This window comes from Bidens hawaiensis, unplaced genomic scaffold (genome assembly GCF_021521415.1).
Source record: "Bidens hawaiensis isolate Kalapana, Puna unplaced genomic scaffold, B.hawaiensis_p1.1 tig00419619_1, whole genome shotgun sequence".
In the NCBI taxonomy this organism is placed as follows: domain Eukaryota; kingdom Viridiplantae; phylum Streptophyta; class Magnoliopsida; order Asterales; family Asteraceae; genus Bidens; species Bidens hawaiensis.
This window is the reverse complement of record NW_027504914.1, coordinates 75527-98868: the sequence shown is the minus strand read 5'-3', so window position 1 is coordinate 98868 and position 23342 is coordinate 75527. Positions and strand designations below refer to the sequence as shown.

Sequence of the window (23342 nt, the reverse complement as noted above, 5' to 3'; positions counted from 1 at the left end):
AAAAAGTCAATGCCTTCGATAAGCTTGTTTCGGATGCGCTATCTGTTCCTCGATCGGCCCAGTTGGTTAAAATAAACTTCATACACGATGGAGTACGCAGCGCCAAGATCTTAAAGAAGATTTTCAGTTACATGTTTAAACAACGTGTTGAAGAACTGGTCGTTAATATTAATATCAGACAGGCTAGAAAAGGGGCGAGTTGGCTGATCATGTCAAATTATTCATGGGATCCGTTAAAAAGTTTGAAACTAGAAAACTACACAAACATCGGTTGTTCGTATTTGGGATATTTCTTGAAATATCCCAAATACGAACAACCGATGTTTGGGTAGCTTTCTAGTTTCAAACTTTTTAACGAATCCCATGAAGTATGTGACATTATCGGCCAACTTGTATCTTTTCTAGTCATTCTAATCTTAACAGCCGCACGTCGTATAAACGAGTAACCAAAAACTTTCTTTAAGATCTTGGCGTTGCATACTCTATTGCGTGCGAAGTTTAGTTTAACCAACTGGTCCCGATCGAGGAATCATAACGCACCCGAAACAAGCTTATCGAACACGTTGAACTTTTCCAAACTACAGGAGTTGAAGTTGAGAATAGGAACATGAGTCCGAAAGAAGACCATGTTTTCGACAGCAATGATGCTTGAAAGGCATGTTTGGTTTTAAGAGATGAAAGAATACGAAGCAGTCTATGGGTTTCTAGCATTTTATCGTGATTAAGGGGACCGGTTTGTTACAATAATATGGAAAGATAATCATCCTAGAATATAAAATATTTATTCGTATCTGTATATTTAATGCGTTTTATTTCCACTTTAATTTAACGATTTCCTTTTTTTTTGAAAAATAATTTAATGATTTCTTTAACATTTTAATTTACAAACTCATAAATTTCCACAAAATTCTAAATGTGAGAATTTTATTTTACAATTTTCTAGCGTCATAACGACTGTCAAGTAGCAGTTGGCGGTATGGTTTTCTAGGGGAATGTCCAAGCCAAACTCTGAAGCCAGCATGAACCCAGTTAAAACAACATAGTTTGGCTGGAGTGGGCATCATGGCTCTACAATTTTAAAAGTGCATAACCTAAATACAAAAAAGTAGTCGTTCGTTCAATATTGTTCGTGAATGTCCGTTAACGCTTGTCCGATTACGTCCGGTAACGTCTGTTTAATAGTGTTGTCTATGTTGAAATTCCTTGAATAATGAAGAATTTGAAGCTTGTTTCTCGTTAAACAATAGAAGTTTGTGGATTTTGAAAACCAAAACATTATTTTGATATGATTATGTGCTTGGTTACTATGTTAAGTGTTAAGTATTTTTGGATGTCGTTTGTGTAATGTTCATTAAGGTTTATGTTAAGTATTTTGATATTTTTTTTGTTTGTTTGTCCATTAACGTTCATTAGTGTTCATGGTTGTCCATTAGTGTCCGTTAACGTTAGTTTACAATACTAGCGAACGGACACAGACAAACTAAATTTCTTAATGAATGGACATGAACATGAATTTTTGTTCGGTATGGTGTTCGTGAACCGTTCGTTTGTCCGACAAAAGTTTAACGGATGAATCACAAGGTCTCGTTCAGTTCGGTTCGCTTACAACCCTAGCGGTCGGCAATTTGAATGATGGACTCCTATGTGAATTAAGGTGACGTGACGAAAGTTAATAAATATGTTTGTAACTCTTAAATAAATCATCATCAGAAGCTTCTTTTAGGGTTCTATTATTTACTAGGCTTAAACTCAGACGTGATGAACTGATAGTTGTGTTTAGCTATTAAAAAGAACAACAAGCTTTTATTTAAGGGTTTTACTATTTTACTAAGTTAAAACTAGTGTCTCATACGTGTTGAGAAAAATAACAATATATAATTAATAACATTAAAATGCGTATTACATATATAACATTAATTTACAGTTCATTCAGAGATTGTTGATACACTTTTTTTGTATAAACTTTTGTTTTTTGTTGCAGTTGAACATATGTTTTTACACGTTTAATTTTGTTTAGATAACTTTTAATCTATATCTATAATTCATATTTAATCATGAATATTTGGAATAGCATGTTAATGTTTGTTACATGCTAAGATTATATTAATGATATTAACTAAACATAAAAAAAAACTTAAAATCATCTTACAACAATAGAAGATAAAAGTATAAATAGTCGGGTGAAACGAAAATATCAGGTAACAATCATAATATGGTAAACAAAAGCCAAATTGTGTGGGGTGTTTCATGAAAAACACATGTTCTATACTCCATCAGATCGTTGTGGCGTCTTATATGACTAATATATATTGTGAGACGACTTTGCTACTCAGTTTAACAGTGTTAACAACATAATTTCAACGGAGAGACGTATTTAAAGCAGGTTAATTTTTTTAGGAGGAAAACAACCTACTTCCGCCCCAACCACATAGATGCCAAATATAGTTCTCTTCCTCTCTATCAAATGAGACAATTTTAATTTTAACTTTAAATAAATATTCTTAAAATTCACAAATACATGACACTATAATTGTTCATGCTTGTGTGAATTGGCCCTGATAATCTTCATCACTAATATTTTTAGGAATTTTATCTTTTGAATCGACTAGCCTAACATTCTTTAAACATGCTTTAGACTGATTTGGTTGTCCTGACCTAACCCTCTTTAAACATGCTTTAGATTGATTTGGTTGTCTTTTTATAAGAATTTTCAAGTACAACTGTTACACTATTCAATTAGTTACATATGACTAAAGGCAAGATTTATTCATATTTGCCATCACTTTGTTAAGATGACTAAATTAGATACCTTTACCTACCATCACCGAGTTTATGATAAAGTGATAAAAGAGAGACTTTGTGTTTCATGTAACTCATGTTTAATTTTTACTCACATTATTTAGTTTTGATAGCACCGGGTGATGATGAGAGATTAGGGGAATATGTGACGTTCAATAGTTGGATCATTGAACTGAAATGTTTACTTTACCGCACTATCGTGCCTTCAGGCGAGTGTTCACATACATTGTCTTTAGGTGAAGGTTTTCCTTTAAACGAGTATATCCCGATGTAATGAATTTGATCAGTAGATTATTTGAAAGATTCGTTGACCATTTTTTTAAAAAGAGATACCTTTATCTACCCCAACCTCCCTATTCGTTTGCCATAGCCACCTTTTGGTACCTAACAAAAACGACCTTAACGTACATGCCATATCATACAAGTAATGCATACAAAACATACATAATTTTAAAACTTAATAACACACACAAAACATATAATTTTAGGCAGACTACATTCAAGACATAATTCAGAATAATTGCCAAGTACGAAAAAGCTTGTTGCCGATAATCAACATGTTGCTTTTAATACATTTGGGTCCCTTGCTCCGGATGTTGTTACGTTTCTGAAAAGAGTTCAACGGGTAGTGTAACACATCGATGCCGAAGAACTGCACTTTGTTTTCAATAGGATCAGATTTGTTGCGGGTACTTTGTATTTAGGCCACCGCTCTCTGTCCAGAAATGTTGTCTTAACCGGGCTCACGCTTGCTTCAGAATTTGGCTTGGACATTCCCTTGAAAAATCATACTGTCAGCTGCAACTTAACAATCGTTACATAGCTACAGAAACAGAATGCTCTGGTGTGGGATGAAAACCCGGTGGACTTGGAATTTTAACTAACATTTTGTCCGCCGTCTGCCAATTTAGACCACTACTATACACACAGACCTCGAAAATATAACATTTTCCACGTGAGCGGCCATGATTGGTGAGAGGCCAATCCTTTACATTGAACGTGATAATATCATAATAATCAATCAAATTATTATTAATAACTTTTCTTTTATTATTCGATTATTATTATCATCATCTAGGGTTTGGTTTTAAATTGATACTATTGACAGTATCGAAATCATCAGCATCAAATGGATCCATTCGAGAATGCGAATTGGGATCTAATCGATTACGACAGTCTCATAAACGACGTCGCATCATCCGATCTCTTACACTGGGCTGATCAGAGGTAACTCGTTTTAATTGAATTATCGTTTCTGTAATTTGATTCTTGTAGGTGTTACGACTGTTTATTATTATTATTTATTCATTAGTTTATATACATTTATATATATATATATTTTGAGAAATGCCTTAACGAGCCTAAGCTTCGCTCGAGCTCGTGTGCAGTGCTTAAACATGAAAGCTCGGCAAGCCGGTGCAGTGTGAAATTAATACATAGAAGCCCTAAATTCGAGTGTAAACGAGACGAGCCGATATTAGGCTCGCGCTCGGCTCATTTTGACTTGCGAGAGCTTGAGCTAGTCTATTGAGTTGTTTTTTCAACCTCAGGCTCGGCTCGTTATTTATTTATTAATTGTTTGATACACGTTTTTAATTATGTTTATTTATTATGAGAAAAACTTAAAACGAGCCTAAGCTAGGCTCGTGAGTTGTTTTTTCAAGCTCAGGTTTGCTATTTATTTATTAATTATTTGATACACGTTTTTAATTATGTTTATTTATTATGAGGAAAACTTAAACGAGCCTAAGCTATGTCCGTGAGTTGTTTTTTCAAGCTAAGGCTCGGCTCGGCTTGGCTCGTTATTTATTTATTAATTATTTGATACGCACTTTTAATTATTTTGAGAAAAACTTAAACAAGCCTAAGCTTGGCTCGAGCTCGTGTAGTACCTTAAACGAGCCAAAGCTTGCTATGCAGTGTAAATTATACATGAAAGTCTAAAAGAGGTAAAAACTTAAGAAAAACACAAGGCTTGTTAAGACTCAACGAGCTTCCCATACAAGGCTCGAGCTCGATAACTATACGAGCTTTATTTGAGGCTCAGGCTCGGCCCGTTTTGAGCTTTTTATCGATCCGAGTTAGAGCAGCTCGGCTTGTTTGCACCCTTAGTTCTAAAGAGTTAAACTTAAATTACACTTGGCTAGTTAATCCTTAACTGGTTCAAAGAGCCTAAACAATCTTCCCATACAACGCTCGAATTTGGGCTTGATTGCTAAACGAGCTAAATTTTAGGCTCGGGCTCGATAAGGCTCTGCTCATTTTGAGCGTTTATGGATCCGATCACAAGTAGCTCGCGAGCGACATGGCTTGGTTGAACCCCTAAGTGATTCCATTTAGTTGTTGCTAGCAAGTAGCAACTTCCGCCTGGAAATCTATGGCATATACTTGTTGCATAATTTCTGCTTCTCTAACTAATTTGAAAACAGCAAAATTTTGGTTGTTGTCAAAGACAGTTAATTGTATGTCTAATTCTAGCTATTCTTAGTTAGGTTTAGGGCAATACATATGTTTATAGTTTTATGAGAAGACTTAAGTTGAATTGTGAATGTTTTCAATGGAGTTGCAAGCAAAATTGTTTGGTTGAAAGTTGATTTGGCATTGCAGTGCTGCAGTCCAAGTAGATGCTTCACTTGTTAACTTTGCACCACCAGAGAAGGAGCGTGTGGAGAAAGAATGCTCAAGAAAAAGGTATAACAGAGTACTATTTTCAGTTTATGTTAGTAACCGTGCCATCAGATTTGGTCTAAATGACATGGTTACTAACATAAATTGGTTATTTGTATTGAAATAAAGATTATAGACCTAGAAGTAATATCATACAAAGTATGACTTTTCTGCAAATACTGTTGCCGGTTTTTAGTATCTGAATTAGTTTTCATTGTAATTGTAATTTTGTTGCAAGCTAATAACTTTACCTTTTTAACAAAAAATAGACACAGAAATATGTCTAATTTAGATTTTTAACCACTGTAATTGTGCTTTTGTTGCAAGCTAATTATTGTACCTTTTGGGGTTTTGTTTATGTTGTGTATAAGATTCTAATTTATCTTCTCGTAATTATGTAAGCGCTTATACTGTTTGATCACGTAACAGGGGACGCGGTAATTCATGCAGCAAGGCCGAGAGCAAAGCATGCCGTGAGAGGCAAAGAAGGGAGATGTTGAATAACAGGTCACCTTTTTCTTCATTATTTTTTTTTTAAAAACATTATCATTATATTGCCTAGATGAAATATTGTTGATTCTGTTTGCAGGTTCTTAGAATTAAGCTCTACTTTGGAACCTGACCGACCTGCCACCACTGACAAGTTAGCTATACTTGGAGACGCTATCCGAGTTCTGAATCAACTCAAATCTGAATCACAGGATTACAAAGAAATGAATGACAAACTTTTGGAAGAAATTAAAACATTAAAGGTTAGTCAATGTATTATGTATGTTATAACAAATATAAATTATGTGGTGTGAGGTTTTAAATTAATTTGGCAAAACCGACAGGCAGAGAAGAACGAGCTTCGTGAGGAGAAACTGGTATTAAAGGCAGAGAAAGCAAAAATGGAGGAGCAGGTGAAAGCTATGACTAATAATATTGCGCCACCTGGATTTATGGCACCGCATCCAGCTGCATTTCAGGCAGGAGCAAACAAGATGCCTGTTTTCCCGGGCTATGGCTACATTCCAATGTGGCAGTATCTACCACCATCTACTTGTGATACTTCTCATGATCATGAACTCAGGCCGCCTGCTGCTTAATAAACGCTAAAAGATGACGATCAATGGGGATATTGTTAGCTCATTGTAGTTTGTAAATAGGAATATGCTTAATTGCATTTTGCTGTTTTCAATTTTATGAACTTTTGCGGTTATTGGTTTCTAGAGACGGTTAGAGTTTTATTGTAGGACGAATTTGTTGGTTAGAAATAATGATCTTCTTTTGTTATTGCTGGTTACGAAATTTGCATCTTTTTTCATACTTTGTTGGCTCTGTATGCTTTCAAAACTATTGATGTCTGAAATCTACATAGATGTGAAGTACTAATAACCATTATAGAAAATTCAGTGGTGTGGGAACTAGTCAAACCGAAATGTTGACTTGTTAACATTGAATGTGACAATCAAGCCGCTCTATGAGACCGACTTGCTTCATGTCTTCTGAAGCTTTTTCTTGAACACCTCTAGTAACATCATCAAGCAAATGTGTTTTATAAGTTGTATTATATTCCAGCATGAGTTTGAGTTTGATTGGCCTTTTGTTTTATTTATGCTATCAAACAGTTCATAAGAAATTGGCTAAAGTTACGGTTGAAGAGGCTCGTCGAATGTTTGAAAACTGTAAATTACTCCTGTTATAAAATTTGATTCTACAGTTCGTAACTGAAAAATAAAAAGATAGGTTTTGGTTATGCCTCGTTCTAAAACCGAACCATACCAAATCGAACCGAAAATTATGATTTAGCTTCGGTTATTCCTAGTTCTAAACCCGAACCACACCGAATCAAACAACAAAATTGAGCCTATCCGCACCAAACCTGAACCAAACCTTATCGGACTTGTTTGTAATGTTTGTTGTTAGAATTGTGCCCTAAACTCATTATTTTTGCTAAAGGTTTAAGCTCAAAATCTTTCTATCAGGTCAATCTTTTTCGGGCCCGAAATTTCCAGACCAAATTGTAAAAATTGCAAAACTGAAAACCAACCTATAACCAAACCGAACCCATATGTAAAACTGAAAAGTTCCTTAAAACTAGGCGTGCAAACGAGCTGAGCAGCTCGCGAGCTACTCAAACTTGGACCGATAAAAAGCTCGAAACGAGAAAAACTTTTTCGAGGTCGAGCCTGAGCCTCAAATAAAGCTCGTTTAGAAATCGAGCTTCAGCTCAAGCCTTGTATTGGAAGCTTGTTTAGGTACCCCGAGCTTTATCAAGCCTTGTATATTTGTAAGTTTTATCATTATTGGACTTGTATGTACTAATTTCATACTGTATAACCGAGCTCGAGCCGAGCTTTGGCTCGTTTAAGGTACTACACCCGAGCTCGACCCAAGCTTAGGCTTCTTTAAGGTTTTTTTTTTTAAACAAAATATATAACAAATAAGTTTAAGCGGATATAAATTTATTAATAAATAATAAATGAGCCGAGCTCAAGGTTGAAAAACTCACTATTTAGCTGTGCTTGAGTTTAAGAATACGAGCTAGAGCTAGTGAAAATGAGCCGAACTCTGACCTAGTTAAGCTCGGGCTAGGCTTGGCTCAACTCGGCTCGTTTACACCCTTAATTCTATTAAACTTGAAAAACCGAAGCCGGACTATAATATCAATACTTTTGGCTAAAGGTTTCAAGCTCAAAAGTCAAAATAAGTAGTTAACATTACTTTTGCACTCAAGCTCATTAATAAGTAGTTAACAATACTTTTGGCTAAAAGTTTCGAGCTTAAGAGTCAAAATCATAAATTCCAGTCAACTCTTTTTGAGCCGAAACTTGACTAAAAAACCAAAAAAACAAGGTTTCTAATTTCTTAAAACCGAAAAACCAAAACCGAGCAATGCAAACTGAAACTAAAATAGGGATGAGCTCGGGATGGTACTGATACACCCAGCCTCTCACGTGAGGGGCTTGCGGATTAGAGCTGGGTTTATTTGGGGAGAAAAAGGACAAAACTGCCTCTCACGTGAACGCCCAGACTTAACGGGGTTATTGTGATCGGGACTACCGGAGTAAAAATCACAGATTTAAACAAACCACATAGACCAAAACCAGAGTTTACTTGATTATTTAAAAGTTAAAACCAATATGCCATAAATAAAATACATTGTGTGACCAACTGACCATCAATGCAAATTGAAAGTAAAAGGACCAAACATTAAGAAAAGAAAAATACAAGGTGTATATTAATATTAACATTAACGTATGTAATTATATAAACCCTTCTTCTTCTTCTTCTTCCACCATCTTCACAAACACAAAATCCCCGATTACTAGGGTTTCACTTTCAATTTCCGTTCAATTCAATCCAATTGAATCCACCATGGCTCGTAACGAAGAGAAAGCCCAATCGATGCTGAATCGTTTCGTGACAATGAAGGCCGAAGAAAAAAAGAAACCCAAAGAACGCCGTCCGTTCCTCGCGTCCGAATGCCGTGACCTTTCAGACGCCGACAAATGGCGTCAGCAAATCATGCGCGAAATTGGCCGCAAAGTCTCCGAGATCCAAAACGAAGGCTTAGGCGAACACCGCCTCCGTGACCTCAACGACGAGATTAATAAACTTATTCGGGAGAAAGTGCACTGGGAACGGAGAATTGTCGAGTTAGGCGGACCGAATTATTATAAGTATTCGGCGAAAATGACTGATTTGGATGGGAATATCGTGGACGTACCGAACCCGAGTGGGCGTGGGCCGGGGTATCGGTACTTCGGTGCGGCAAAGAAGCTTCCCGGGGTGAAGGAGTTGTTTGAGAAGCCGCCGGAGTTGAGGAAGAGGCGGAGTCGGTATGATATTTTTAAACGGATTGACGCGGGGTATTACGGGTATAGGGATGAGGAGGACGGGGTGTTGGAGAGGGTGGAGAAGGGTGCGGAGGAGCGGATGAGAGCGGAGGCGGTGGCGGAGTGGGTGAGGATGGAGGAGATTAAGAAGGAGGCGAGGCAGGCGGTGAAGAGCGGGGAGGTTGTGGAGGTCGGTGCGGGTGGGGCGGCGAGGATGATATTGTTTGAGGAGGAGGAGGATGTGGTGGCGGAGGAGAGGCGGGAGCGGGAGATGGAGGAGGAGGAGAAGAAGGAGAAGTTTGTGGTGCACGTGCCGTTGCCGGACGAGAAGGAGATTGAGAGGATGGTGTTGGAGAAGAAGAAGATGGAGTTGTTGAGTAAGTATGCGAGCGAGGATTTGCTGGAGGAGCAGAGCGAGGCCAAGAGTATGCTAAATATTCAGCGTTAGATCGGTATGGTTTCGTTCGTTTGGATTCGTATTGGTGCAATGCTATTATTATGCTTTAGTTAGATAGTTTGGATTCGTATTGATGCAGTGTTATTTTTGTGATTTAGTTTAGGTTCATATTGATGAATGGTAGACTGCAAGTTTAGAATTTGATTTAATTGGTTTCGGGATAGTTTTGTAGTTTAATGTGATAATTAGTTCTTAAGTTCTTGACAAAACCCTTCTAAACCCTCTCTGTCAGTCAACGAACCCTAACACAAGTAAGCATCGGTAATGCTATTATTATTCAAAACGACTTCGTTTCGAATTCGTATTTAGGTTTTTGAGTTTCGCATTTTGTTGTGTAGTGTGTTTGTTATAATTAGATAGCGGTTTTCTTAAAACCTATTCTGAATTTGTTGTGTAGTGTGTTTGTTATAATTCGAATCATGTTAATTTAGGTTTTCTTCATTTGATTTTGCGTTACTGGAGTAAAGTTAAATCCTTGATCCGTATTGTTTGAGGCTAGGCTTACTTTGATATATCTGCCATGTGCTCTGTTAGGCTTTTGAAGTGGATCACTACACCTTTTTAGGGGCATAACTGTTTATTTTTTTATTTAATTTTTATTTTGTACAAATAGACTAATAGGCGGCTAATACACATTACCATCAGGTGTTCAATTTGTTGCAGTTGGTGACTTGGTTTAGGAAATGTTATTTCAAACCTTCGTTTTTAATATGTATTTAGGTTTCTGAGTTTTGCATTTTGTTGTGGTGTTTTTGTAATAATTAGACGGCGGATATGGATTCGAATAACGTTTTTCTAGTTTTAGGGTTTCTTCATTTGATGATTTAATGAAATTGTTATGCTTTAGTTTAGATTCATATTGATGATGGTAGACTGCAAGTTTTGAATTTGATTTAATTGGTTTCGGGATAGTTATGTAGTTATACGCTTAAGACCCTTACTTGGTTATTGGGACTTTAAATCGGTTTGTATGCATATCCTATCGTACACAGCGTGCCTGCCACTTTGTTCAGGCCATGTGATATCATTCATGCGAGCCGTATGAAGTCAAATCAAGTTTGCACAATGCACACTAGGGTTTGTTATATCATATGGCCTGTATTGTAGGGCAAAAATGGTCATACGGGACATTGGACTTTGTTAGTGGTCAAATCAGTTATTATTTTGTTAGTCAAACACATCATACGAGCCGTGAAACTTGGCCATATGTCCAGTTTTCGCTTTTCATCACACCCTTGTGGTCTTTTTACTCTGTCATATGGCTCGTATGACACGCTAGTGGTGTCTTGTGATATTCAATATTTAGTTGTTATGCTTTAGTTTAGATTCATATTGATGTGATAGACTGCAAGCTTTTGAATATGATGTTTTGAGATGTTTCTTTCACTTTATACACAATAATTTGATTCCATTAGTTTGGGGATAGTTAGGTAATTGTACGCTTATCGCAAAAATTAGCCCCTAATTTTCAGTATGTCGTTTCAAAAGAATTTACAACATTCTGGTTATGATAAAAGTCGGTCATGTATAAAAAAGTTTCTTTTATGTTAAACTGAGATTGCCCTTGCAACAAAATTGAAGTTAGAATCAATGTTTTGAAACGCGGACCGGACCGGCCGGTTCGACCGGTCCGACCGGGAACCGGTACGTATTTCGGTCCGGGTCACATCATATACCAGTTTTCTAATAACCTGGCCGGGTTTGTCGGTTTGCGGTCCGACCGGAACTGGTAAACCGCCGGTTCAACCGGTAAAACCTTGTTTTTACTAAATCAAAAACAATGTGCACTAAGGGAATCGAACACTGGCAGACTTCCGAGATGACAATAGCCAACCAACCAAAGCTTTAATGATGTTCAGTAAACTGAATATAAATCCTATATATTGAAAAAGCACTATAAGTTATTATTTTGAACTACTTCAAACTTTCAAACAATATAAGTTTCTGAAGATTGCACAATATAACTTTCAACATATCTTGTTTTTTACATATATAAATTATATATATATATATATATATATATAGATAGATAGGGTAAGGATCCTAAGAGAACCATTGGCAAATTGAGAACTTTGAGAACCATTTTGAACTACTAAAAAAACCCTCTAAAAAAATATTAAAAAAATTATAAAACAAACAAAACCGAAAATTTTAAAAAAGTAAAAAAACCAAAATTCTTATTTTTCATTCTGGTTTCATTAAAAAAAAAAAACCGAAATTTTTTTTTTCTTTTTAATTCGTATTATACCTATACACATATGTATACTTTCATTTAATCTCTAGTTAAGTAATATACATATATGTACATTATCATTTACCTTAAATTATACATATGTGTATAGGAAAAAACATGTGTGTACATATTATACATATATGTATAATAAAAAAAACCAATTTTTTTTTCTTTTTAATTTGTATTATACCTATACACATATGTATACTTTCATTTAATCTCTAGTTATGTAATGTACACATATGTACATTATCATTTACCTTAAATTATACATATGTGTATAGGAAAAAAACATGTGTGTACATATATGTACTTATTATACATATATGTTTATGTATAATTTAGCTAAACCGAGAATTTTTTTTAGAAACCGGGATGATAAATAAGAACTTTGGTTTTTTTACTTTTTTTATTTTTGTGTTTTTTTTTTGTTTTATGATTTTTTTTATTTTTGGGTTTTTTTGTGGTCCAAAATGGTTCTCATAGTTCTCAATTCCCAAAAAGTTCTCACATAATCCTAATCCTATATTGATATATATTTATTTAGTTATATAAATGTAATGGCTGTTAACTTCTTATTATTTATTTATTTATATTAATCTTAATTATGTCGTCATCCGGGTCAAAGGCCGGTCCGCCCTCCCGGGTCGGTCCGACCATTGACCCGGTAAGGCATCCGGGTCGATGTCCGGGCCGGGTCTGAAAACATTGGTTAGAATTACCAGTTGTCACATTGCTAGCACAGATTATCATAGGTTAATACAGATTATCTAGTTAAGTAATATACATATATGTACATTATCATTTACCTTAAATTATACATATGTGTATAGGAAAAAACATGTGTGTACATATTATACATATATGTATAATAAAAAAAACCAATTTTTTTTTCTTTTTAATTTGTATTATACCTATACACATATGTATACTTTCATTTAATCTCTAGTTATGTAATGTACACATATGTACATTATCATTTACCTTAAATTATACATATGTGTATAGGAAAAAAACATGTGTGTACATATATCATATATGTACTTATTATACATATATGTTTATGTATAATTTAGCTAAACCGAGAATTTTTTTTAGAAACCGGGATGATAAATAAGAACTTTGGTTTTTTTACTTTTTTTATTTTTGTGTTTTTTTTTTGTTTTATGATTTTTTTTATTTTTGGGTTTTTTTGTGGTCCAAAATGGTTCTCATAGTTCTCAATTCCCAAAAAGTTCTCACATAATCCTAATCCTATATTGATATATATTTATTTAGTTATATAAATGTAATGGCTGTTAACTTCTTATTATTTATTTATTTATATTAATCTTAATTATGTCGTCATCCGGGTCAAAGGCCGGTCCGCCCTCCCGGGTCGGTCCGACCATTGACCCGGTAAGGCATCCGGGTCGATGTCCGGGCCGGGTTTGAAAACATTGGTTAGAATTACCAGTTGTCACATTGCTAGCACAGATTATCATAGGTTAATATGTCAATAGTTTTGGATATTTGAATCCAACGTGCCTACGAAAATTAAACCATGTTTGCACTGACAGTTGTTTCCTAGTTTTTGTATTTTGAGGTCCTTAGAATCTGTATTGACAATGCGCATGTGTATCAAATTTTCTTTATGCAGCCTTCTTCAGGTGTGTGGCTAACTGTGGAAGCAGTAATAGACAATGTGGAAGCTGTTTCGAGTGGAATTTGTGGTACCAATAGAAGTAAAAGTAAAAGACTCTTGTACAAGGTTATGAAGGGAAACACACATCACAGCTTATATTTTGGTTTAGTCACATCTTAGTTTAATGTCAGGAAGTTGCAGCCTTTTGCTTATGTTGTTACCCGTCTGACTTTAGTTACTTAAATGGCAGTCAACGGTATTGTACATCTTGCCTTCGTCTATCGTATAATCTTTTCATGAATTGTATGTTTTTGAGTGATTTATTGAATTCAGAAGCATTGGTCTGTTTTTGCCTTTTTTTTACCTTTCCTTCTAGATGTTGGTGCTAGTTACTTTCCAGCTGGTTCCTGATCGCTTTTTCCGTTTATATCTTCTCCCACTACTGATGTACTATAGCCAAGTTATAATTGCTTTTTATATATTGTTCCTGATTTTATGAGCAACCGCTATATCTCCTGGCATAGGGTTCACTGCTTTTTGTCTTTCAAGTTTGTTTTGAAACCGCCCTTTTGCTTATGTTGTTATCCATCAAGCTTTAGTTACTTAAATGGTATTCAAAGGTATCGAATGCCTTACTTCGGCAGTCTTATAATCTTTTCTTGAGTTGTATGCTTTAAGTTATTTATTGAATTCAAAAGTATTGACTTGGGTTTGCTAGACTTTCACCTCTTCGAGAACATGATTGGTGATGGAAGTTTTTGAAGATGCCAGATAACTGTTAGGTATTTTTAGGCGTGTTAAAGATTTGTCTTAGCCTGATCTTTTTGTTTTGCATTGATCTCCCCTTTGTTTGGTTTTGTTTCTAATGTTCTTGCTAGTTAGTTTCTAATATTGTTCTCCCCACACTTTCCTACCACTGATACACTTTATGTTCTATTTTTATAATGAAACAAAAATCGTATTTTAAAGTATGGGTCTCGTCGGGAGCAACCTCTATATCTCTCAGGATAGAGATAAGATTGCTATTGCTCGTATCTCACCCTTTTACTTGCAACTGATTCAAGTTCTTATGGCTAAGTTTACAAAAAGTGAAGTTATTTCAATTTAATCATTAATAGATTTCATGATTTTAATTTATTTTCTGCATTAAAGTTTCTTAACTTAAATTTTGTTAAGTCAAGTGAATGAATATGACCTAAAGCCATATTTTTCTCATATAATATTCATCCCTTGACCTAAAATATTTTGGAGTATCTCACTCACCCAACCCACAAACCAATGGTAATTAATAAAGTGGTGAACAGAAAATCTAATTAACGGAATCAAAACCAAATTAATTGAAAAAACTGAACCTAAAAACAGAACTGAAGCATGAATTGACGGTTAATTTTTTGTATTTTTGAAAAACTGAATTTTTGGTTTCGGTTTTTCAATTTTAAAAAACTGAAAAAAACCGATTGATGGTGATGAAGATTATGAAGATGATGAGGACTGAGACTAAATTTTGATGATGAATGATATGATGAGTGAAGATCAGGACTAAACATTTAGTGTTTTTTTATTAAAAACTTTGTTGAATTTTAAACTCTACTATTCTAGCAACTTTTTATTCGTCTGATTTTACGTAACATATGTCAATTTTTGTGGTACTCAAATACATTCTTACAAGCTTAAAGTCATCATCTTCATTTTTAAAATTTTTTCAATGTCTACACATAATTAGAAAAACAAATTCAACTATAACCGAACAGATACTGAAAAAAACCGAAAAATTGAAAACCGAAAAATCAAAAAATCTAAACCGAACAGTTTGTATATTAAAAAAACCGAGGACTTCGGTTTCGGTTTCACCTAAAACCGAAGTAAACCGTGCTCCGCCTCTTTAGAGTTGAGGTTATCATATTCTTTGTCATCTAGCCCTATTTAGAGCTGAGGTTATAATATTCTTTGTCATCAAGACGACAAAAACCTTACTAATGTTAATTGTGGGTGCTACCAATGTTACTTTATAAATTTACTTATTATTATATATCTTATATATAAAAAAATCTCTTTGTGTCCAAATTAAGACGTTTAGACAGAATTACAGAAATTGTCCTTTATCTTTCATTCAAATTTTACTCGTTGTCCCTCATCTTCAAAATTGATCATTTTTGTCCTTTATGTTTCAAAATCCGACACCCTTTGCCCTTTTCGTAACCTGGTTAGATTTTCTTGTTAACTCATGTCAGCTGCTACTCACGTGAGGGCAATTAGGTCATTTCAGCTACCCTTCAAATTTCCCCCAATATATACCCACCCTAACACCCTGACGATCATTTACTCACCTTCAACAATCCCTAGGTTCTCTCTGCAATCCAGAAACGTTCCGACCATGGTTCTCTGCAATTGTGGGAAAACGACGATCATCCTCACGTCGTGGACCGACAGGAATCCTGGTCGGCGTTTCTATTCATGTCCTGACCAGGTAATTGACGATAATTAGGGTTTTTTACATTCTTTGTCTAAAATCTTGTTTTTATGTGAAAATCCAGAATTCAAGATGTGGTTTCGTTGGTTGGTACGATCGTAAGTGTCAAAGATGTGCTGACATCATTTCGGGCTTGCTTAGGGTGAGGGACAACCTTGAAGTTGGGAATGAAAGGCTTGTCGGGAAACTGAAAGCAAGTGAATCCGACGCAATGAAGCTTAAGAAGTTGCTGATTGTTAGTTGGATAGGGTTTATTTTGTATCTTCTTTTGGTTCAAGGTGCAGATAAGTAATGTTGTGGGTTTGGCTGTTGATAGGTAGTCTTTTGGATGTGGGGTTGGCTGTTGATAGTTAAGTTGTCTTTTGGATGCTATCGTCTTTTGGGGTTGGTTTAGGTTGGTTTTAGGTGCAAAGTGCACGTCTTTTGTATGTCCAAGCAACATGATGTATAGTTTGTAGATTAATGAAAGTGCTACAATGCACAAGTTTGTACCACAACCATTTGTCATACTATGGTGCACAATTGCAATACACAAAGTCAAAATTATTCATGTCAAACTTAATCAAGTCAAACTTATTGAAGTCAAAGTGTTTAACATAACCTCAAACATAACCAAATCAACATAAACCTCATAATTCACATAACATAAGTTGTTCACAATACATAACCATAACCAGTTACCACACCTAATAAAGTCAAGTGCTGCCACAAACTTTAAAATACACAAAATCATTAGAGGGTTCAAAGTACACAACCAAAAGACATTACTAAAGCAAGATAACCAAATGAAGATCTAGTGAAGCAGGATCCCATTAAGCTGCCTTTTTCCCTTATTCTTTAGTGTGCCTGTGCAAGTCCTCACATTATGGCCAGTGCTCCCACACCTGCTACATGCTCCAAAGGTGTTCTTCCTTGTCAATTTGCCAGTTGCTGGTATATCATCCTTTTCCACAACTGACCTCTTTCTTGCCTTCTTAGGTCTGCCTGCCATGGTGTGGTGCTTGGGTGCTACAATGGTTGTAGGAGCCTCACATTTTGTCCATAAAGTCATCCCATTTATTGGATTTACTTTAAAGGAGTAAACCAACTTCCACCTGTCCATTGTGTGCACCGAGTGAACCCAACTTTCTAATACCTCCACCCTTCCTCCATTAGCAGCCATGAACCAAAGTGCAGCCACAGCATGTCTGCAGGGCATACCTGTACCAAATACAAGTCTTCATATAAACAAGGCAACTTGCTACAATAAATTCAAACCAAATGTAATCAACATACCTGTAATTTCCCAGCCCCTGCAACTACAAGTCCTCATTGCTAAGTTGACAACACGTGGATCAGTAGGTTTCCACTCACCTCATATAGATCTCCTCCATTCCACTGCACACTGTAATGATTTGCTTGTTTCTGGATTGCTTCAAACAGTTGTGTGGCCCTAGGTGTAAGCAGGCCTTCACATTTATGAATAATCCCAAGCACAGTCACAATCCTCCTCATTAAATACTCCCTTACATACTCAAGTGCAGATATGATGGGTCTGTCCCTGGCTTCCACAATCTTGCCATTGTATACCTCATACACGTTGTTAATCATTACATCAAAAATTGCCAATCCTGTTAAAGGATTACACAAGATAATAAGCAGACACTCTAATAAGTATCACAAGCATACAAACTATTGCTAAAGTCTTTAAATACTAACTAGAGTAGTGTGACCTGGACTAGGATTGAGGTGCTATTTTTGACAACCACAAGTGTGATTCCTTGTTGAACTCCTTTAACTCATTCATTGCAGTAAGAAACTCAGGTTTGGTTGTTGTAGTAGCACATTTGTATAACATGTTTTTGTATAGCACACCTCTATATCCTGCAAGCTTCATATTCTTATGGATGCGCCTAAGATAGTATCTGTGCTCAGCACAAGGAAACAAAGTTTGAATGGCTTGAAGAAGCCCTTGTTCAACATAAACAAAGGTTAACAAATAACATAATGACAAATAGCAAGTGAACCTTTAATTCCTTACCTTTTGCCTGTCACTCATGAAAGTAAACCTTGAATTGCTTCCTATTTCCAGATCATCTGCCATAAGCTCTAAGAACCAAGTCCATGAGCTAAAACTTTCTGACTCCACAATTGCATAGCAGACAGGGTAGATTCCATTGTTGCTATCAAGACCCACTGCAGTAAGCATTTGAACAGGATAGATGCCTTTCATAAATGCACCATCTAGACCAATCAAATTCCTGTCTAATGCTTTAAACCCCTGTTTTAAAGAAGCCAAACAAACATATATCCTTTTGAACTGTCTGGTTGTAGCTTCATGAGCTGATGGTACTTCAACCTCAATCTTAACAATGCTACTTGGATTTTTATCAACCAACTCAGCAGCATAATCCCTAAGAAAAGAATACTGTTGCTTGTAGTCCCCTTCAACTTTTCTTTTTGCTTTCATCTTGGCCCTGTATGCTTTCATCTTATGAACACTAGCACCATACTTCCTTCTAAATTGATCTTGTACTGCTTTAACAGGGATGTTAGGGTTTTCTTCAATTTGTTCTAACATCTGTTCAGATAGAAAAGTGGATGTGCAAGCATATATATTCCTTGATTGAATGCATGTGTGGTTGGTATTTAATGTCCTAACAACCCAACTTTGAGAATCTTTTACTTTGGAGAGAAACAAGACCCATGAACATTGATAAGCATGTGACTGTGTCCTTTTGCCCCTACCACCATCATGTACTTCGACTCTTGTTCCCACTAGCCCCTTCCCCTTTCTCTTTTTGTTCCCACTAGCCCCTTTGTCTTTCTCTTTTTTTTTTTTAGATTTCTGTTGGCTAGCAACATGCACCCCACAGTCATCAACCTCAAAGTCTAGCTTAGAACCAGTGCAAACCGCCCTTACTCTTATGTGATCATCTTGTTTAATTTTAATTAACCTTCTGCTTTCAACTGCATGTTGTCTAATCAACTTCTTAGCCTCTTCTTTTCTTCCAAATACCTGGCCAAGATAAAAGTTTGACATGTTTTCATTGGATCTTCTTATACTGTGAAGAATGTTTTTCCTATTGCTGGTCTCATTCTCATCTGATTCTGACCCACTAAGAAACTTGTCATTGTCTATTACATCCTCACCAAAATCTAGTGGTTCTAAATCATCCCCATCTTCAACATCTGTATCAACATTCAATCTGTAATCACTCATGTCCACTTCAGGGTCTGTCATGTTATTCTCCTCATCCACAATATACGTATCATCATCATCCTCATTGTCAACCCTATTCTCTTGTATATCCTCTTTCTCATTCCCAAGCCTACTTTGCTCACTAATGTCTACATCCTCTTGATAATTCCCAAACCCATTAGAATGACCAATATCTATATCCTGATTGTCATTTCCAAACCCACTAAAATGACCAACATCTATGTCCTCATTGTCAGCCCCACTAGATTGCCCAACATCATGTCCAGCTCCACTAGATTTCTTAGCATCCAGCCCAGCCCCACTAGATTGCCTAGCATCCAGCCCAGCCCCACTAGATTGCCCAACATCTTAATTTAACTTTAAAGGCACAATAGCAAATGGTCCAGGTTCATCAATCTCTTCAATAGTGATGGACTTAGACTTAGTTGGTGAGGTAAACAATTCCTTTATGTTTTTAACACCATGAGTGGTATAACACATGGATGATCTTATGCTCGTCCACATGTCTAGCTAACTCCAAACAATCTCTATCACTACTTAGGTGTTCAAGGCCATTGTCTAAGTTCTTTTTAGGATGCAAGAACTGGTAGTACATTGGCATTGTCCCATTGTAGCCTAACATATCCAACATCAGATCAAGCTCATGAATTGAAAACTTGTCTATGTCTATCAAGTCCACAAACGTTACCTTACCTCCAACATAGGTACGGTTTGGAGGTGTTGATAACCTACCACCAGTATGCAAGCACAAACTGAAATAACTAGGATATAAGCCTGCAAATTTTTTTTTAAGTTAATCAACGGTTAATCGCACCTAGGGTTACAAATTGTAGCGGAAGACGCAACATTACCGTATAGAGCATCGAGGTCATATTCTTTGGTTGTGTCGCATACGACCCAACCCGAATCACCCATCGGAGTTGATGATCGGTCTATTTGTGCCTGAACCCTAACTTATCGAAGAGCGAGGATGAAGAAAATGAATTACTGAACGATCAGGGGGTTAGGGTCGTTTATACATTGGGGGAAATTTGAAGGATAGCTGAAAAGACCGAAATGCCCTCACGTGAGTAGCAGCTGGCATGACTTAACGACATAATCTAACCAGGTTAGGTGAAAAGGACAAAGGGTGTCGGATTTTGAAACATAAAGGACAAAAAGGATCAATTTTGAAGGTGAGGGACAACGAGTGAAATTGGGGGAAAGATAAAGGATAATTCTGTCCCAAATTAATGAAAAGCCATTTTAAACGAAGTTTCCAACATATACTAACCAAACAACATACTAAATTCTTCTGAAAATCGCAACAACACGATAAGTATTTCAATACAAATTACATAATGACATGGTGAACATAAAAAAATATAGCTTTTACTCACTAAGGATTCATAAATTGACATTTGGACGAGTTAGATCTTGAAATGCAAAAGTGAAGAAGTGCCATCAAGTCCCTTTGCTCTATAGTGATTTACATATTCTTTCAATGTTGTGTCTCTATACTTGGCTGGATTATCTTCTGAAGGCAACTTGCCAATGGGTGCATACACCTTCGATGTCTCCATTGCAGCTGTGGTAAAGAACGTTGCCACCGATACTCTTGGCCCAACCTTGTTTGCCACCACTTTGTGTTGTGAACTCACAAACCTATCGTTTGTAATCAGCTGAAAAGTTACACGGATTGACCGTATTTCAATTAACTATACAACTTTAAGACAAAGTTTCCATTTCAATTATGTATGGAGAAAGAATAGGGAATGAGAGAGATGCCTGCAAAAAATCTCCGACGTTTACAATAAGAGCTCCAGGCGTATGAGGAACATCAGTCCATTGATTATGATACAAGACCTTGAGGCCACCAATATCATCTTGGAGAAGAATTGTGATGAAATCATTGTCGGTGTGACATGGTGATCCTATTGTTAATTCAGGTTGCGGGCAAGAAGGATAGTAATGACCTTGAACAGCAAGCCCGTCAGCACATCCCATGTCGAAAAGGTGATCTAGTTTGAGCCCAGGAGCCTCCGACATTAACTCAAATAAACAAACTCCAAGTTCCATCATTAGTTTAGAGTAATCCAACAAAACATCTCTACAACAACATCCCAATATACAAAAAGAACCAAATGAATAGTTAGATACTAAAGAGAACTATAAAATGAATGAAAAGTTCAAACTTAAAACCTGCAAGGTGGTGGCAACTCATGTGGTTGTGGCGGGTTAGGAACCATGGTGATATAGACGGTGTCTCGCCAGTTAGTCACCGACCCAGTGTACAAGTCGAAGTTGCTATTATACACCACCCTACTCTTCCCATTCACCTCTCTTTTATACCAATGCTTCTTCACATCAGTGTCTTGCTCATGAAAATCCTTTATTCCTTTTATCATCTCATCCAAAACATTAACCGGGATTCCATGATTCACTATCTGAAAGAAACCCCATCTCTCCGATGCATCATTCACTTCCTTAATCACCTTCTTACGTCGTATAAGATCTTCATTGATTCCTTCAAGGTCTATGGTGGGAAGAGTTAGTTGTGTTTGCTGGGAGTTGAGGTTTTCGGGTGAAGGTAGACGAAATATTCTAGGGACTTCCGTTTCTCCAGAATCAACAAGTCCTTTGACGCCGGTTTTGGTTTCGTCAAATGCACTAAGCTCCGCTTTTCGGTCATAGTCCGGTTGGAAGGTAGAGGCGGCCATTTTCATTTTGAGAAAACAAAAATTTGGCAGTGATATGTATTAAATGTGTGTTTGAGTATCAATTATTACCATGAAGAGAAACTAAAACAAAACTACGCTTCCTATGTAGAATAGAAGTATCCAAATGGGCAAAATTAGTCGCCAAGATTGAAGGACAACTCATACATGATAATGATATGTGGTTCTTTTATGGACTAAAACGACAAATTTTGTTTTATACTATTTTTGGTGTTATAAAATCTCCAAAACTATATTCTCTTATTTAATGTACTTGAAAAATTGTTGTATTTAGAACTTTAAAAAATATGTGAAAAAAATAAAAAAATTTAAAACTTTAAAAGTAAATGAGTCAAGCTAAGTTGTTTAACTTTGAGGCTGAACTCAAGCGGAAGCTGGCTCAGTAGGTAAGTGCCCTTCTCTTTCCTCCCTCATTATATAGTTGCATATTATAATTAAAAGAAATATATTAGAGAAAGTTATTGTTTTCGTCCCCGGGGTTTAAAAGCGGAGCCATTATTAGTCCCTTAAAAAATTGAACTGCTTTAATCCTTGGGGTTTAAAAAACGAACCGGATTAGTCCCTACATCTAACTTCCGTTAGTTTTTCCATCAAAAAACATATGCAATTACTAATATACCCCAGATTCATTATAAGAGTTAAAAATATCAATCTATCAAGCCTAATTTACTGACAAGGAAGTGCAACCAAACGTAACGTGTGTCTTCAACCTGCAACAACTCAACCATGGCGGACTACGAATCAACCAAGCCTCTGAATCCTTTCACGTCGATCATCTCTAAGTTCACCGAGCTTCTTGCTAGCTTCCGGTTTCCACCGCCGTCGGTGAAGGTGGAAAAACGGTTATTCGCGACGGCGAAGTGATGGAGGACTCGAAACCGGTGACAGTTAGGTTTGCTGATCCGCGCCCGACGATATTGAAATAAAAAAAATGTGTGTAACAGTGGATGGAATTCGTGTTTTACATGATAATTTTGTTCCAATTGATCGATCAAAGAGAAGAAGAAGAAACCAGCAAATTATGGCTCAATTGATAGATCGATGTTTTTAACTCTTATAATGAATCAGTGGTATATTAGTAATTGCACATGTTTTTGGATGGAAAAGCAAACGAAAGTTAGATGTAGGGACTAATCTGGTTCATTTTTTAAATACCAAGGATTAAAGCAGTTCAATTTTTTCAAGGACTAATCGTGACTCCGTTTTTAAACCCAGAAACGAAAACAGTAATTTTCTCAATATATTAAGTACCACAAGTTCATGATTGTATATTTGTATAGTTTATGACGTTTTTCAAAGATCAAATCACCAAAATGTTCACTTTATATTCGATTTGGTATATCTTCCTTCCA

At 36.1% G+C, this 23342-nt stretch overlaps 3 protein-coding genes across 4 annotated transcripts; 2 read left to right on the top strand and 1 right to left on the bottom strand.

Moving 5' to 3' along the window:
- Positions 1–3914: 3914 nt before the first annotated feature.
- LOC143609415 (transcription factor bHLH104-like) lies at positions 3915–6721 on the top strand. The gene is made up of 5 exons (XM_077084169.1): positions 3915–4026; positions 5407–5490; positions 5896–5973; positions 6056–6218; positions 6300–6721. Exons 1-5 carry the CDS (start codon positions 3929–3931, stop codon positions 6552–6554), a joined length of 678 nt encoding a protein of 225 aa, XP_076940284.1. The 5' UTR covers positions 3915–3928; the 3' UTR covers positions 6555–6721.
- A 2105-nt stretch (positions 6722–8826) lies between these two features.
- LOC143609417 (uncharacterized) lies at positions 8827–13696 on the top strand. 2 transcript variants are annotated; one of them, XM_077084172.1, is made up of 2 exons: positions 8827–9753; positions 13627–13696. In XM_077084172.1, the coding sequence occupies exon 1, from the start codon at positions 8827–8829 to the stop codon at positions 9733–9735; it is 909 nt and encodes a 302-aa protein (XP_076940287.1). In that variant the 3' UTR covers positions 9736–9753; positions 13627–13696. The 2 variants fall into 2 exon arrangements, with proteins under 2 accessions (XP_076940287.1, XP_076940286.1); XM_077084171.1 differs by having other exon boundaries at positions 8827–9739; positions 13617–13659.
- Positions 13697–20636: 6940 nt separating this feature from the next.
- LOC143609416 (1-aminocyclopropane-1-carboxylate oxidase homolog 1-like) lies at positions 20637–22075 on the bottom strand. Its single transcript, XM_077084170.1, has 3 exons — positions 21455–22075; positions 21041–21362; positions 20637–20934 (listed from the first exon to the last, which is right to left on the bottom strand). Exons 1-3 carry the CDS (start codon positions 21976–21978, stop codon positions 20683–20685), a joined length of 1098 nt encoding a protein of 365 aa, XP_076940285.1. The 5' UTR covers positions 21979–22075; the 3' UTR covers positions 20637–20682.
- Positions 22076–23342: the final 1267 nt, after the last annotated feature.

Excerpts from the sequence above, each read along its gene's own strand:
- LOC143609415 (XM_077084169.1), top strand. The coding sequence starts at position 3,929 with ATGGATCCATTCGAGAATGCGAATTGGGATCTAATCGATTACGACAGT. Across the intron at positions 4,027-5,406 it reads TTACACTGGGCTGATCAGAG|TGCTGCAGTCCAAGTAGATG; the intron begins GTAACTCGTTTT and ends TTGGCATTGCAG. Across the intron at positions 5,491-5,895 it reads AAAGAATGCTCAAGAAAAAG|GGGACGCGGTAATTCATGCA; the intron begins GTATAACAGAGT and ends ATCACGTAACAG.
- LOC143609417 (XM_077084172.1), top strand. The coding sequence starts at position 8,827 with ATGGCTCGTAACGAAGAGAAAGCCCAATCGATGCTGAATCGTTTCGTG.
- LOC143609416 (XM_077084170.1), bottom strand. The coding sequence starts at position 21,978 with ATGAAAATGGCCGCCTCTACCTTCCAACCGGACTATGACCGAAAAGCG. Across the intron at positions 21,363-21,454 it reads GAGTTGCCACCACCTTGCAG|AGATGTTTTGTTGGATTACT; the intron begins GTTTTAAGTTTG and ends ATGTTGTTGTAG. Across the intron at positions 20,935-21,040 it reads ACGTCGGAGATTTTTTGCAG|CTGATTACAAACGATAGGTT; the intron begins GCATCTCTCTCA and ends GTAACTTTTCAG.